The 17,352-nt window shown below is 46.6% G+C and overlaps 1 protein-coding gene across 3 annotated transcripts in view; it reads right to left on the bottom strand.

Moving 5' to 3' along the window:
- The window catches only part of SPOCK1 (SPARC (osteonectin), cwcv and kazal like domains proteoglycan 1), a 466,817-nt gene that overhangs the window by 66,146 nt on the left and 383,319 nt on the right, over positions 1–17,352 (bottom strand). For all 3 annotated transcript variants that reach the window (XM_015239542.3, XM_072956999.1, XM_072957001.1), the window contains one exon: positions 14,056–14,170. In XM_015239542.3, the coding sequence (XP_015095028.1) occupies positions 14,056–14,170 (115 nt within the window). The remainder of the gene's footprint in view (positions 1–14,055; positions 14,171–17,352) is intronic.

Raw genomic sequence — 17,352 nt, 5'->3', positions numbered from 1 at the left:
ATATGGGAATATTATTAAGTAGTATTAAGCTAATAATAACAATTTTAAAGTAGGATGTGATTATACTCAGTTTGGAAGACTATGGGTAATTTAAAAACTTTATTCCTTGTACTTTTCAGAATTTTTAAAATATTCTATAATGAACATGTACAGCTTATACAACTTAATAAGGAAAAAACAACTCAATCCAAAAATAGGCAGAAGACCTAAACAAGCAATTCTCCAAGGAAGACATACAAATGGCCAGTAGGCACATGAAAAAAAATGCTCAATATTGCTAATTATCAGAGAAATGCAAATCAAAACTACAATGAGGTATCACCTCATACCAGTCAGAATGGCCATCATTCAAAGTCCACAAATAATAAATGCTGGAGAGGGTGTGGAGAAAAGAGAACCCTCCTACACTGTTGGTGGGAATGTAGTTTGGTGCCGCCATTATGGAAAACAGTATGGAGATTCCTCAAAAGACTAAAAATAGACTTACCATATGCTCCAGTAATCCCACTCCTGGGCATATATCCAGAGGGAACCTTAATTCAAAAAGACACATGCACCCCAGTGTTCATAGCAGTACTATTTACAATAGCCAAGGCATGGAAACAACCTAGATGTCCATCGACAGATGACTAGATAAAGAAGTTGTGGTATATTTATACAATGGAATACTACTAAGCCATAAAAAGAATAAAATAATGCCATTTGCAGCAATATGGACGGACCTGGAGATCGTCATTCTAAATAAAATAAGAGAGAGAGAGAGAGAAACATACCACGTGATATCACTTATATGTGGAATCTAAAAAAACACAAACTTATTTACAAAATAGACATAGAAAACAAACTTACGGTTACCAGGGGGTGAAGGGGGTGGGAAGGGATAAATTGGGAGTTTGAGATTTGCAGATACTAACTACTATATATAAAATAGATAAACAACAAGTTTATACTGTATAGCACAGAGAACTATATTCAATATCTTGTAGTACCTTATGGTTAAAGAGAATGTGGAAACGAATATATGTATGTTCCTATATAACTGAGGTATTGTGCTATGTTCTGGAAACTGACACAACATTATAAACTGACTATACTTCAATAAAAATATATTTTTAAAAATTTGCATGTGTCTATTGCCTTTCACCACACACCTGACTCCTCCAGCTGGGCGGTTCCTCCACTCACCTTCATGTACATTGTGTTCTGGTCCAACATGCCTCACTTATTTGTACCACAGAATATCCTTTCTGCTTTCTTATCGAAAATCTTTGTAAGGATGAGGAACACCTGATACACAAACATACTTTACTTACAGGTCAGATGCTCCCACTCCAGGACAATCCAAGCCCCTGTGCCTAGTTCTGGGGACTAGATGTTCCTGAGACACCCAGCATATCTCCTGACACTCTGAGTGATGCTCCTGAGCTCCTCTTGGATCTCCCCTTCCCTAGATACCAAGATGCCACTGGCCCTGACTCCTTGGGGGCTCCTGACCTCACACCAGCATTGCCTGTCTCTGAGCAAATGCTCTGTAAGAGGAATGTGGTCTGTGTCAATAGAAAAATGTGTTTAGCTGCAAGTACCAGAAAGCTTGAAGAACAGTGGCATAAGTCTTCCCTGGGGGTTTACCTTGTGACACAAGTTTGGAGAAAGGCAGTCAGCAGGGATGCAGCTTCTCGCTACGCTTTTGCCCATCATCCTTAATGAGTAGACTTTAATCCTCAGGCTTGGCACCTTGTAGTCACACAATGGCTGCTCCAGCTCCACACAAACCTCTACAGGGAGGAGGGACAGCACCAGCTGTGCCTTTCCCTGATTTGCATGAAAGTAAAAAACTCAGAAAGCTCCAGAGGGCCTTCCTTGCATTTCATTGGCCAGCACTGACTCACAGGCTGACTTCACACCCCCAGCTGGAAGAGAGACTGGGAAAATAAGAAGGTAGCTGAGCACATTCTTCCTCAAACAAAACCAGAACCGAGTGGGTCTGCGATTGACAACCAATGGTGTCTGCTACGTGTTGGCAAGACTGACTGTAGAACACCGAGGTCTTTCAGAAGGCAGTGTGTTACCAAACCACACACAGTGCAGTCCAGACTATTCATGTGTGTGCGTATGTGCTACCTAAAGGAAGAAGGGAAACCTATATTAATTGAGCACCTTTCAGAACCACCTGCTTTCATAATTATCTCATTGAGTTCATTTCATTCTTATAATAACCTTTTAAGATAGGTCTTATTCTCTTGGTTGTCACAGATGTGCAAACTGACTCTCAGAGAAGTTAAGAAGCTTGCCCCAAACCACACAGCTAGGAAGTCCTGGGGCTGGGCTTCAGCTGCATGGCTATCTGATACCACAGCCCATGTGCTGACCAGTATACAACACTGGCCTCTTGGCAAGTTCCATCATATATATCTGGAGGGTAAATAATGGATTAGGGGAAGGATAAATGAGTTTGCATCAAAACTTGAAGATATACAGTTAAAGACTCATGGGAAGTCAGACGGAGAGCAGCCTTCTGTGGGAAAGAGAAGATACTGGGTACGCTAGTGGCCATGACCGTGATCTCCCTCTGCTCCAGGAGGCAACAAATCAAGTACACTAGACCCCAAAGAGCAAAGTATTCAGGACGGTTATGACAGGAAGAGACTGGGTAAAACATCACAGACATTTTAGATGCCAATTGGAACCAGAAGCCTCAGAGTAAATTGAGAAGCAGGTGTGTCTCCACCGTATGTAGAAAGAATAATAACTCGTAACAGACAAGGGGAAAGGCACCAAATTTAAACTGGACATGTATTTATTTAAATACTGCTGCAATTAAACATGTAACAGATAAGCTACAAATTCCTGTTTATACTTAGTTGTGTCCATGCATGCAACAGACCCTACACTAGGGATATAAAGACAAATAAATGGGACATAATCCTTGCTTTCAAGGTGATGATCTAGTGGATATATGATTTTTAAATTAGGTTAGTTTTCTTGTCTCAGCTACATGAGGTGAAGTCTAGCTCTTCCAACCACTGAGACTACAACAGTAGGTCAAAATTCTAACAAATCTACCCAGAAAACAATAAAAAAACCTCCAGAGTCCCAGACAAAAATCCAACTCCATAAAGAGATGGAAAACAGCCCAGCTGTAGATAATTGTTACTTGGAACAGAAGAGCACTCCCTACGCGGACACTCAAGTAACATATTAGTGATGTATTTGGTGTCAATCTCTTGTCATCTTGCTTAGGGGAGAGACAGCACAGGACCTGGCACAGATTAAGCATTTACAAAATGCTGGATGGCTGGATGACAGATGGACGGGTGAACGGATGGACAGATGCTGGGTGGATGAAGACATTACTCACTACCTCCAGACTCAATCACTGCTCTCAGTTTTAGAAAAAAACCAAGCCAAAGCAAAACCGCTGTCAGAACATTGTCTTAAGCTTTAAATTTACATTTTAAACAGGGCTTAGAGGTCTTCAGAAGCAAGGCACGTGAAGTCACAGATCAGTGTCATTTTAGCTCACTGCAGTTTTCCTGAATAGGCAAGTTTCCTATTGGACACCGAGGTAATCAGTGTTTAATCTAGTGTTTAATCTCACAAAAGAAATACATATGGTTCTTGGACCGGAAGCTGTCAACCCAAATGAGGACAATCTCTTGCTACCTCCAGGTACTCCCTCCTTTGTCCAGAAATGTTCTCTGTGTGGTCATGAGAGACTGAGGAAACACTGTAAGGAATGTTTTATTCCAAAGGATACTACACTTCTGACATCAAAGCAAGAAACGTTTGCTTCCTGAGATACCCTGAGTCCTCTTCCTAAGTCAGGGAGGCAGGATACAGGCAGACAGAACTGCCAGGGCTCAGGTTGGATGAAGCCATCTGTCCCAAACCAGAGGAGCCAGAAACACACACAGCAGTTATGGTCTAGCCTGAGGTCACGTCCCAGAACAACTGAAGCAAACAAGGCCAGAAATGGGTGTCTCCGAGTCCCCGAAACTGCCTCTTCAACGTAGGGACCTAAGTCACCCACAATCCCCAAGCTTTGCAAGGACTGCAACAGCCACAAGCCCAAGTCCATGAAAGTACTCAGAGAACCTTAAGAGCCTATACGTTTCCCCAGTTAAGTCACTGCACACATGATTGAAGATGGCCTAATCTATGCCAGGCATTGGCCGACATACGTGCTGCACACAGTGCTCATGGCGGGGAACAGTCTGCAGGGAAAGCTGAGGCAGAAGATCCGGGTGGAAAGGACAGACTGGCAGGTGCAGACTCACAGACCGGAGCCTGGCAGGTGAAGGGACCCCGCAGCAGCCACCGTCCAACACCTGGGGAAGCAAGGTGCGGGGAGGGGCCTGAGAGAAGTGTAGATGCCACGTCCCGGAGCTGGGGGAGGCCCTGAAGGAACTGAGCCACAGACTGGGATCCAAATGGGGCCAAAAAAATAAGGGGATACAATTCTACACTCTCCAAGCTACTGTCTGGAAGCTCCGAACACTTCCCAGGGATTAGCCTGGTTTCAGACAGAGTCCCCTAAGTTCTAAGATCTGGAGGGATGCAGGGACAGGAATCTAGACCTCTCCAGCCTCTGTAATACCTCTCAGGGTCGTACTTCCACAGGATTACCAGTTCCCATAAAAAGGAACTTTAAAAAAAAAAAAAAACTTGGTTTCAAGTAATTTGTGACAGTCTTTTGATAGTCTTTTTTGTTTTGGAGTGTTACTTGACCACAATTCTGATCAAACCCCCTGTCAGCACTAATCTTCTGGTCTTTGACATTCAACTTCTAAATCTGGTTTCATAGCATCCATTGTGCACATCCCTTGCTAGGGTGGGATGCAGAGGACTCACATGGGTGTTAGCCTCATCCTACTCCCAACGTGAGATATGCTGGAAAGGGCCACTTAGGAGATTCAAGCTTGGACAAAACATAGCCAGGTCAAGGATGCCCAAGTAAATGGATACACTCTAGGCTGGGGTGGGAGGACACAGGCCCCTGAAACTGTCTTCTTGAGATTCCCAGGCAGATATGTAACAGGACAGCTGCACTGGTTCCTAACGCAGAACCTTCTGTGTGGTAAAGTTGAGTCAAATATGAAGGACTTGCCCCCAAGGCAACTCGCTATTGCATCCCTGGAAAAGCTGAGAGCAGGGAGTTTTCCATTCTAGGGACCCATGATCATCCTCCTCATCTCCTCCGCCCCAGTGTCGTGGAGCCTCCACCTCTCAGAACTGCCCCTCAAGTGTCCTGAAACTAACTCGTTTGTTAGCTCACTCTATGTCTCGAAATAATGAGAATCACGAACAGAACCCCTGCTGTGTAAGACCGACTGACCATCTCTCCCAGAAAAGCTTCTTTTCAAGCAGGAGGGAGGGGCCCTGGGACTAGGAGAGGCCAGGAGAGGCGCACAAGGTTTCACCCTCATGACACCACCGTGATGTGCAAACGTCTCTCAGATGCCTCTTCTCCCTTGGTCTCCCTTGGCTGAAGAGGGCTCACTGTTTCTGTCGTGGCTACACTCTCAAGCCATCTGCAGATGTATCCCCGTCTATTCAAAAAACTGCCTCTTCTGAGCTTTCTCTGGCATCATGATATATTCCTCAAGTCAAATAATCAAACTGACGTCCTGCCTCCCTTACGTCTAACTGCCATTTTGAGTTTTTAAACAGAACCATGATCAAGATAATAATGACGACGGTACGGCTCTATTTTTTGAATACCAACCACATCTACAGTTAAAACTGAGCTTGTGCAGTTCTCACCACACCTGTCAGGAAGGTGCTGTACCTTCCCCCACTCAGCTCTCCGCCAAGGTCCAGGCTCCTGCTACAACCCTCGGCTCTAGGAAGGAAGAGGCAGACCAAGATTTGACTAAGCATCTGGCTGGGGTGAGGGCGGGGTGGGCAGCCACTAGCTCTCTCTCAATTATAATTTCAATCTATTTTGTATTGTAATGCTGTCTTTTCTTTTCCCCACCATAGATAGCAAGGCAATGGAAGAAGAGTCGACTTCAGGACAGATTACAAATGAATTTTTATCTTTCAGAAGCTGGGTCAGAAGCTTGTGGCTATCAGGAAAGTATAGTAAGTGGTAACGAATGAGCCTACACCAAGGTTTTGATCAACGTCTGAGAGCTCAGCGCGCTTACAGAAAGAAAGAGAAAATGAGAGAGGACGCTGAAATTCTCTCACCTTGGAAAAATCCCATGAGAGAGGGGCCGCGGTATTGGTGCAGCATTCTCTGAGCGCTGAAAGCACGGGGAAATTTAGTTTCAAATTTGTGAACGTGTGTGTGCGTGTGTTTTCTTCCCAAAGGAAGCCTACCTTTTCAATGGACGTTCAATTTAGGTTAAGAACACAGTACAAAGTGGGGGTAGGACCACACATTCTAGGAAAGACTTCAAATCCTTGCTCTTTTATCAGCTGTGTGGCCTTAGGCAACGTACTAAAATGTTCCAAGCCTCAAATTTTCTCCCCAGAGATATAGATGGAATTATTTGCTTGTTAGAAGAATTAAACACACACACCAAGCACCTTCTACACATGATCTCTTGTCACAATAAATCTTTTTATTTGGCCATTTTAAACATTATAATCTAGGGTACATCTATATAACAGTCAAGGCTTTAAAAAGAATGAGGTAGATTCTTTCAACATTTGACAAATAAGTGTTGAGAATCCAGACAAAAAGCCCTCCTGTAACTTCCATTCTAGCTGGATAAGTCAGACAGTAAAATAGGGAAACAAATGACCTAATCCATTAGAAGGTGATAAATGGTATGGAGAAAAATAAAGGAGGAAAGAGAGATGGAGAACCCTGGGGAGGGTATCCTGAGAAGGTCACATCTGTGTAGAGATTTAAAGGAGGCTGATGCAGGGAGCCATCTGGGAAGATGGAGACGTCTAGGGAGACAGTCCAGGCTGAGGGGACTATCTGTGCCAAGCCCTGAGGCAGGGGCGTGATGGTTCATTTGAGGAACCAGCAGCGGTCCATGTACCTGGAATGGAGGGAGCAAGGGGCACAAGAGCAGAAAGCTGGGGCAGGGACAGATCAGGGAACGCGATCATCCTCAGCCTTGCAGCTTACTTAAAGGATACTATCTTTTCCTTTTAAAGAGATGGGAAGTCACTGGAGTGTCCTGACCAGGGGATACTATCTGACTTACATTTTACAGAATGTTTAACTACTATGTTCAAAAGAGAATGTAGGCGCCAGGAAATCAATTAGGAAGCTATGGAAATAAAAGATGAGGCTGTCTTGGACCACGCGGGTGGTTAACAGTGGAGGTGGTAAGAAGTGGATATATTTGAAAATCTATTGGAAAGTAGACTCAACATGATGATTAATATGTGGCACATGAGAAGATTTTTTTTTAACTTCAGCAGCTCAAAATATGGATGGAGCTGCCAATAATTAAGATGGCAAAGACTGCAGGAGGAAGGAACAGATGAGGGAGGAAGATCGGGAGTTTCACTTTGGACATGTTGAGTTTGATATGCCTATGGGCATCCAAATGGAAATGCTAGGCAGTCAGTATAGATTTAAGTCTGGAGCTGAAGGGAGCAGAGCTGGCAGGTTGGTTGGAAAGAGAGGTGGGTGGGGAGGGAGGAGTGGGCAGCGGGAAAGAGAGAGAGACACTCACAGACAGACAGGTGCATCCGTCCATGAAAACACACCTAAGATACACATGAAAGGCAGGGCACAAATCATTACGCAGAATATGATCTTGATTCTGAGCGAGTACAGTTTTAAAAGCCCATTAGTACATGTAAACAAAAAATAATTAGATGCATATGCAATAGAAAGCTAACAGAACTGGGAATATGAGATACTTTTGCCATAATATTTGGATTTTATATAAGAATGTGGATTGATTTCTAAGTAAAACACAAAGGCAGGAGAAAGAGTGCTCTTTGAGTGAACTATCATAGCCATTAATTTCTAGCACAGAACTCTGTTTCCTTCTCTGGACTGCAGCGGTGACCCTGGCCACCCCCTACCTCAGTTTGCCCTTCTCTCTCTTCTCCTTTAGCTTTCCCCAGTCTGTCGCTACCAAGTAGGAATGACCAGGAGAACCCGCAGTCTACTTCCCGCGAGCTGAACTCACAGGAGAGAAACCCGAGTCCAAAGTCAAAGTAATTTCAAGAGACCTGACGACTACGCTTTTCTTCCTGGACGCAGTTGCCAGTTTAATTCTTGAGGTTTTTTTTTTTTAAGGTCATGACATTTAGAATAACAAGGCCCTAAACACTACCTGTTCCTTTACATGTTTAATTTCTGACCATGATGTAAGAATGAGCAGTAAGTGAGTGAAGCTGAATTGGGTACAGGAAGGTTAACATAAACTGCTTTCAAACTGCAAGTTTGCAAGCCCGAGGCCTTCAGCCTGTCACACAATAGGCATTAAGGAAAAATGTTCTTTCCTGGATGTGAAGATAAATCTTCATTTTGCTGGGAGCCTCTGCAGCAGGATTCTTTGCGAATTTTTCCATAGAGACATTACAGCCAGGAAGAACTCTTCATCCCATCTCTTCGGCACCACCTCCTGTTCCCCTTTAAACACATTTCCCCAGCTCTCCTTGTGATAAGTAATGGAATTAGACAACCGTCTGTCAACCCAGGACTTTCTTCCCCAGAATCTAGCCCTCAGGTTGAAATCACCATTTGAGAAGAGAAAATCACTGTAGACTATTTTTCTACTGTTCCAAATAGCTCAGCTGGAGGGAAGTGGTTATTTCCTCTTTAGCAAGCCCTGCTGGAAGGATGTGTGGCACTCCTTCCTCCCCTGTGCGCATCAAACACGCCCCGCTCTGCCCTTACCTCCCGGCACCTCCAGGCCAGTGAGGGGTCGCAGCTCCACAGCCGTCCCTAGAGCCCCCGAGGCCGACTGGCTGGGCTGCAGCCCTTCTTCAAAAGCTACTCTGTGACAACAGAAGCCAAGAAGGAGCTGTCCTTAGCGACACTGCTGCTCTCTCCACTTCCTTCTCCAAAGGTGGAGGAGAGGGGTGGGAGGGGCCCTGCAGAAAGCCTTCCAAACACTGCCGGCTGTGGCTGTGGGAACACAGGGATATTTTCTGCCTGACGGTTAACACTTCAAGATTCAGGCAAGTGACATCAGGCCCCAGAGAAATAAATCTACCTCCCACCAAACTCAGCTACAGACCCTCTACCATCTTCAGGCCACAGACTTGGCTGATGGTGGCTTACGGGTGAACACAAAGGCGAACAGAGGGACTAGCCCAGGAGTCAAGAGGCCCAGGTCGTAACCCAGCAACACACCAACCCACGGTCTGACCTTAGGCAAGATTCTCCCTCTCAATGGGGCCTTCAGTTTTCTCTTTGGGTAAATGGGTACTGAGCAGGGCTCACTGGTGGCCACACTCTGATGTGGTCAGGCACAAAAATGGAGTTGCTCCCGGGGAGGCTGGAGGCGCCACCCACTCGGCCTTCCCCTGGTCCTCATGGGGAAACCTGAGTTACCTTCCAGGAACACAAAGGTCCCCTCAATATGGTATGGAGTCAGAGAGCTGAGATCTTTCCCGCTCTGATATCTTCCAACTGCAAAACTTCCCCCCAGCAGAGAGGGAGTGCCAAGTCCCTCCTCCAGATGGACTGAGGCTGCCAAGCCCAGGCCAAGGGGAGGGGTCTGTCTCTGTGAATGACGCCAGGGGAGTCAGGTTGGGGACAGGAGCAGGTTTGGAAGAGGAGAATGGCTAGAATGGCTGGCTAGTTTAAAAATGTGTCTTAAAGACTCTTACGTTTAAGAGACTTCTATTTTACTCTTACATTTTCAACCCCTGTAAAAAAAAAAATCAAGAAGTGAGGGCTGCAGGCATTCCTCATACTCTTCACTGAGGACTGAAGAAAATGCAGCTGCAAAACCCAGAGCTGAAGAGTCACTGTCAGATCTAAGAGGCGACTTCCTGACTGGCTGGCCGCTGGGCACTAGGAAATTCCAAGAGAAACTGGGGAAGGATCTTTCCTGCGAGGTTCTTAGAAAAGGCTCAGAAACCCAGGCCTAACACATGGCTTTCAATTTCACCTCCCTCTCTTTAATTTGCTCCCTTTCTCTGGACAATCATTACTCTATACTCTGGAGGGTGTCATCATAGAGAAGAGAGATAAAGCAATTAAGTAACTTGTCCAAGGTCATGAGGTAACTGAGAGGTGCCCGAGGACATATTCACAGATATTCAAGGATGACTCACCCTCCACCAACTCTTCAAGGGCCCCATCAAAGGAGCGATGTCAGAAGAAACACAGAGAACAAAACAATAAGTCAACCATTTGTCTGTCTTCCTAAAGATGCTTTTGCAACCAAAGCTGAGACAAGAGACTTCAGATTTGCAAGAACTGGATATGTTGTAACTCAAATGGCCCAAGGAGAGAAGAAGCAGAGACGAGAATGAGGCAGACCCTGGCCTCACACACCTTCAACATGCACACCCAGTGCTGATCACAGATGGAGCTACAAGAGGTAACATCTGGGGAAGAAGCACAGGGAGAGGCCGCTGAGTCCCTAGAAGAGGTTCCGCTCACTACAGCTTTCCCCATCGCCATATGCATCTCTGGGTTCTGGGCAGGGAAGAGGTGCTCCTGAAACCCCAGGCAGCTGGCACCCCAGCAGCAAAGAGGACCTGTCTCTTGCTCCCAATATGAAATCTATTTTGCGGTAAGCCTCATAAAGATGTCCTCTGCATGGAAGAGAAATGGCTGCCAGGCAGATCCAAGGAGACAAGGCTTCAGGGTGAAACTCACCACAGTCTTTCTTGACACCAGAAGGTCACTGAAGGGCATCCTTAAATTTTCTGTGGCCCTAAAGGGGGCCAAGGAGGGGCCGTGAGAAAACTAGTGAACCCAGAAGAGTATGACTTGAAAGAAAGACGATTCCGCATGACCTTACTGGAAGCGGGGAGCAGAGGTCACAGATAGGATCCTAAGCTCTCCTCGGACGCACTGAGGATGAATACTGCTGGATAACTCTTTAAAAATAGCAAAACTCTGCAGAGGTAGATGCCAAACAGACACACCAGGAACCACCTCATACCAATATGGTAGCTTGTAAACCTTCATCTAACCCCCTACTTCCTCAAGTTGAGATACAATCCTGAATTAACAGAATTTACGGAAGTAACTAACTGAATGCTTGTGTTACCAGATGGAACTAAGGTTCAAAACAGAGGCAAGGTTAAAAATGAAATATCATCACCAACAACAACAATGCTATGTTTCTGACCCCCCCGCCCCGTATTTGTAGGACTATGAAATGTCATTTCTCCAACAGGCACAGACACAAGACTGCTCCTCACATCGCTTAGAGGCACGATGAACGGCCTGTGGACAGCCTGCCTGCAGGTGCCACTCCCATTGCCTGCAGCTTCTGAGGGAGGTGGCCACCAGGTAAGGGAAGGTGGACTGATGGGCGCACTGTCTCTGCCCTCCACCCCGACAGCCACATGGCCAAAGGAAGGCTGCTTTTCATTTCACCTCTGATCTCTCTTGTGCACCCATCCCCTCCTCCTCACCCCACTGCCCCAGCCTCAGGTCTGCACCAACTGCCCATCACAAATGGTTCTGAGACATGCGCAGAAAGAACTGTCAAATCAAAGGAACAAGTCAGCCTTCCCTTGACGGAGTCTGTCCAGGTAAAACGTGATGAATTTAAATGTTTCATTTCACATAAGGACCCTGGGGATCTATCAGTGCCCTCACTGCCTGTAAAATGTCCTCATCCTTGTAGAAAACAACATTGATCAAATCCGTTTTAAATAGTGAAGCATTCACCCTGATGGGGATTATACTCTCCTTCATTAGGATATTGTTGGATATGTAATAAATTAACTATAGCCATTCAGTCTTATCACCAACAGGAAGTCCCTGCTTCCCCTCATGCTTATATAAAAACTCTGCTTTAAGTCACAGCAGAAATTGGGTCTTTAGCCGAGAAGGACAGTCTCAGAGCCTCATGGAAAGAACTGTGCCGAGTCTGATGGGCACTTCAATAACAGAGCCCTTGCTACAGGCTTCCACGGTGGTATTTCTTAGACAGTCGCCAGATGACAGGAGAGACTGAGTGTGGAGTTCCAGGACTGTTCAGTCCAGAGGTCAGTTTACTTCATAGAAGTTCAATGTTGACCCAAGAGCCAGTGGCACCAAAAATAATGATGCAGGACTGCAGAAACTGAAGTGAAGGAAATAAAACTTTGACCACTGGTTTTGGGATACTGCTGGTATTATTTTTACTGTCCTCATTTCTGATAGGCACATAATGAAGTCCTTTCTCTTGCTTCCTGATCTCTCAGTATGAAGTCAGTGGTCTATGCTTTTACAAACATGTGGAAATGAAACACTTTCAAGTGGTACCCTTGTTCTCACTGACCCCCCCAGAATTCTGTAACAACACGTTTTTGTCCTGAGTCTTTTTACTTTTAATGGCAATGTAGTTACTTGCATAGGTTCAGTAAGAATTTGTTCTCGTTTTCACGAGTAACTCATCAAATAGATGGTATAGCCAAGGCCACACTTGCAGTGTCATATTTGAGAGCAAATCTCATTTAATCAGGTATAACAAGCCTGCCTTGAGGAAACAAGGTGTATACTTTGTCTGGAGAACCACAAAGCCCTCCCAGAAAACTGGTCTGTTACCTTACTGTGACAAGTCAGGAAACCTTAGCAGATTCGGGGGTACTTGAGGAGAGATGCATTCACCCCCATGTGTAGATACCACGGGCAAAATGGTAGAAATGACTTTCTTGGTTTGGCTTTCTTGCCTCAGAATAGAAGAGTAGATAAAAGTAACCAACAATATACCTGGAGTAAGAGACACTATTAAGACTTACTAAGAAAGGAATCTCCAGACAGTTAATTTTCTAGACTTTGTAGTTGCTTAGCACCACAGGGCTTTAGGTTTTCTGACCAAACTACAAGGAGGTTTGTACAGATGAGTTAACCCTTCTTACTGCAGTTACATAAATGATCAGCCCAAAATGCAACAAGACCAGCTTTTTGGTAATCAAGAGTAATCTATGGAGATTACTTGTGACCACAGTGCTTTACAGTTTACAATGTCCACATCCCGGGTTAAACCTCCCCAAGAAATTTTTAACACAATATTCCAGTTGTCACCACCATGAACAAATTTAGACTTGAACATCTCCATCTATGTGCCCTGGAAAAGACAAGACAGCTTAGGAAGAGACAAGTGGATAAACACTCACATCCTATTCATCTTCCTCCATCACAAATAGTTGTAGGCTTCAGAATACATGCATGAGCACGCTCGTGCACACACATACACACACACACACACACACACACACAGATGTCCAACATTTTCCATGGAACAGCCAGATCCAGCTGCAAAAGCCCAGCTTCACGAAGGCCAATGCAAACTTCCATCTTGGGTCTCATTACAGAAGGCTCAAAAAGGGGCTGAGACCAGTGGGATAAAACTACTTTCTCCATCATGAAGACACCAGGATAAGCCCGCCCTTTCCTGCCCTGCTCAGCCATGAGACACCAAGCCCCCTGAGGAGGTTTCTTTTCATCTGCCCTGGCTCTGTGCCGCATGCCAAGCAGAATATATTAATAAAGAAATGCTTTTCGAGGGGCAGGGGCACACTCTCCACCATTGTGACATCTCTGCAATCTCTGTTTTGAAATCCAGCCTTGAGAAGTTCAAAGAATTTAGAGATTAGAGTTCACAGAAGACCAAGATGTACCCCTCAGCAGGCCTAGTCTGACTGCTGAAACCTTGCCCTTCCCATACGAAAGCCAGCTTGACCTCTGAAAGAAACTAGCGCATGTCTTGGTCTAACAGAACCTCATTCAGAGACTCTCAGTTCATCCTTTTCTATTTAATGGAGGCGGAAGGGAGCTTAGTTTGGAGTTTCTAAACAAGCTGGAGTGCCCGCCAAGTGCGCCCACCTCCCCGGCCTGGGTAGAACAGCTCTGTTACAGCCCAGGTCCCTGGCGTGTGCGGCGGAGCCAGGCCTCATCAGGCCACCCCGACCCCCCACCCCTCCGTCAGGGGGTCTCCTGCGATGCTCACTCACCATTCTTTTCTGCCCTGGATTTTGGTGGCTCAGGCTCCGGGAGACAGGGACAGGGCCCATCGCAGAGAGTGGTGAGGCTTCTCCCAGTAGAACAAGCATGGAACTCCAACTTGCACTGCAAAAGACAGACAGAACAAGCCTTACGAATACTGCCTGGCAGACCCTCCTCGGCTTCCCCAGGACACAGCCAGCACCCTTCTAACCACAGAACCAAAGGCAGAGAACGGAGGAGTCTATCTGTTGGAGGACTGAATTACAGAAGACTAAATGAGAAATGGACTTTTATGTTTCCCCCACTGCACAGGATAATGTCTAAAAGCACCCCACGAGAGGCTAACTTCAATAAATGGTAAAGTCAACTGTAACAGTGTATACAAGTGTTAGTACAAAACTGAACGGCTGTGGAGTCCCAGAAGGTCCACAAAGGCCCCCACTTCCCAGCAGAAGGCTGCTCTGCCATGTACCCCTACCAGAGGAGCTGCCTGTGCAGCATCTGCCTCCGGTCTCTCCCAGCAGCCCGCATTCTGCCCGGGAAGGAAGAGCAACCACCTATTAAGTTTGGATGGTGGACGCAAGTGAGGAGTGAATGCCTTTGCTTCAACCATCCCAAACCTAAGTTTTACACAGTCTTTCTGCCCAGAGGATGCTTGTGATTATCTAACCAGCCTGGGACTCGGTGGAAACATTCACCAAATTCTAGGATTCAATATTAGAAGCCCCCAAACCGTACATCCTCTTGCCAACCCCTTCATCTGAGACAGTGGTAGTATTTTGGCCACTCTCTGCCAGCTCTTTACTCTTAAGTCTGAACTGGTCCAGAACATGAGGGAAAGAAGGATGTTACTGACAGATGCAAAAGACCACAACAATGAACAGCATTTTATTTCTACGTTGTGGAATAAGAAATGGAGACTTAGAGGCTACGCAGCTGGTGACAGACCATGACACTCACAGCCCAGGATTCCAAGCCCTGTGTGGCTGACCCCAGGGCTGAGCACTGAGTGGTCCCACATCACTGTTTTCGGCACGGGGAGGGCCCGAGAGCACTCAGCCTGCACTGTACTCTGAGAGAGGCGAATTATGCAACTTTGCTATTGGTCTGGGTCTGAGTTGCCTGATAGTCCCCTCCCTTTTTTACCTGTAAAATTCTCTAGATCAAGGCCTGTGTGTAATCAGTCTTCTGCAAAGGCCCACAGGCCCAGAACCATGTTGGGGATCTGCTGGAGGTTCAAAGGAAGGGGAGACAGGCAATAGCGAGGGGGCACCCACTGTGCGCGCAGCTCTTATCGGTGCCACGGGGAATCTTTCAAAGGGAAGAAAAGAGGAGATACGGTCCTTGCCCTTGGAAAACACAAATGCATCCCTTTGAAAAAGGCCACTAGCATTTGCAAAGCAACCCATGAGCGCAGATGAATACCGCCTCCTTGTGAGAGGACGGCCTATTCAGTCCCCGAACTGATGACAAACCGGCGGAGAGAGGGCTTTCAACCCAGATGTACTGGAGCCACTCTTGTGTAACTCCCACTGTCACCCACACAGCTGCCGGCTACCCTTGCAGAGACAGCAACAGATAAGCCGACAGGGTGCTGACTTTCACGTGATATAAAACTCCCTTTTGACAACATTGTGGGGTGTCTGGTAAGTGCTCATCATAGTGGTAGGAGTCGGGGGATGGGTGGGGGAGTGGATGAAAGGAAGCCACAGCCTGGGCCACAGAAGTCAAGTAACTCAGTGAGGAAGCAAAAAACGTGAGCCCTTATAAAGTCACGTGGATCTGAGTATGAGGGGAGGTGGGACGTATGTGGATGCAGCATCAAAGAGACCCTAGGCAGAGATGTGCCTGCAGACAGTCCAAATGATTGAAAGGTGGCCCAAGAGGCATGCCTGAAGGTGGCAGCTGGGCCACCAGTACGCGAAGCTTCTTTTCCAACTAACACAGCCTATGCACACACGCCCACTGCAGCCCCACTCCCCGCCTTCCTCCTCCTCCCCACCTCTCCTCCTCCTCCTCCCGGGGTAGCTCTCCAGAACACTCCTCAGGCTCGAACTAGTGATTCTCAAACTACTTTCTCAACAGGATCCCTAAAGCTAATTTAGGGGGAAATAGATGTATTTTTTACATATAAATTTATTTTAGAAAGTCAAAATTAGTACAGTGACTTGCTCTAAAGCTTTGTAATACAGTGACTGCAACTGCCTGCTTGTATGTGTGATAAATGGTAATTCTCTTCCCAAACGTTCTCTGGGCCCCCCAAAAGAAGAGTCTACACTTTGCTCAGTGTCCTGTGTCTTTGCAGCACAGCACCGCCCTGTGTGGAAGGTGATGTCCCCACCCTGGTGACAGTAGTCTTAGCCACATGACTTGCTCCGGCCAGTAGATTGTGAGCAAGAGGGATGCAAGCCAGGTTTGAATGGATGTTTTGGTTTCATTTCTTGCCCCTTTCCCTCTATTATGAAAATGACATGTGCCCAATAAGGGCTGCTCCTTCTGCCTGGGACCCAGATGGCAGAGGACATGGAACAGAGCTGAAGCTAACCCACAGCCGACAGGCAACATGAACAAGGAGTAGTTTGCTGTTGTCAGCGCTGATGTTTGGGGACTGCGTGCTACCACAGCATAGATCAGTAACAGGTGACTTCCTATGAGACCCTAAAGTACTGAACAGCAGGGAAAAGTCTTAGTCACTGTCTCTCCCTGGTATGATATGACGCACACATACCCCCGGCACAGAGAAGGCATTCAGTAAACAGCTGCTGAACGATACAGGCAGGAGAGAGTGTGGCCCTGTTCGCTCTGCAGTTCTAAACCTTGCCCTGGCCACCAGGAGGCACCAGTCTGCCCGCACTAGGAGTGTAGGTGCTGGAGCTTGGTTTCCAGATGCCCGTCGCGAACCAGCCTTCGCCCACACCCCTCCTCGGTCCTCTCTGGGAGCTCCACGTTTAGCACTCTGCCCTTCAGCCTCCCCCCTCACCTCAGTCCATCACTGGAGTTGGGATTACTGTCCACTCGCTCCCTAGACGCCCAGAACAACTGCCCCCCTGAAAGGCCTGCCTAGGGACTCCTGTGGGCTGTAATTCCAGTGACTCGGCATCCTCGGCCAGCCCGGCACCCGTCTCCCGCTGTCTCAGTCTGTGCAGGTGGCTGGGCCGCTCCCTCGATTCCAGGAAGATGCCACCAGAGAAAACAGTATTTATCCGCAGTGGTGAAAATGCATGTTTCAAGGGCACAGACCTGCTTTTTATCATCTAGAAGAATATGTGGCATTTAAATGAAGCTCAAAGGCTATAATTTCATTT

This window comes from Vicugna pacos, chromosome 3, assembly GCF_048564905.1.
Source record: "Vicugna pacos chromosome 3, VicPac4, whole genome shotgun sequence".
Lineage (NCBI taxonomy): Eukaryota > Metazoa > Chordata > Mammalia > Artiodactyla > Camelidae > Vicugna > Vicugna pacos.
The sequence above is the reverse complement of the archived record's forward strand: the minus strand, read 5'-3'. Positions and strand labels throughout refer to the sequence as shown.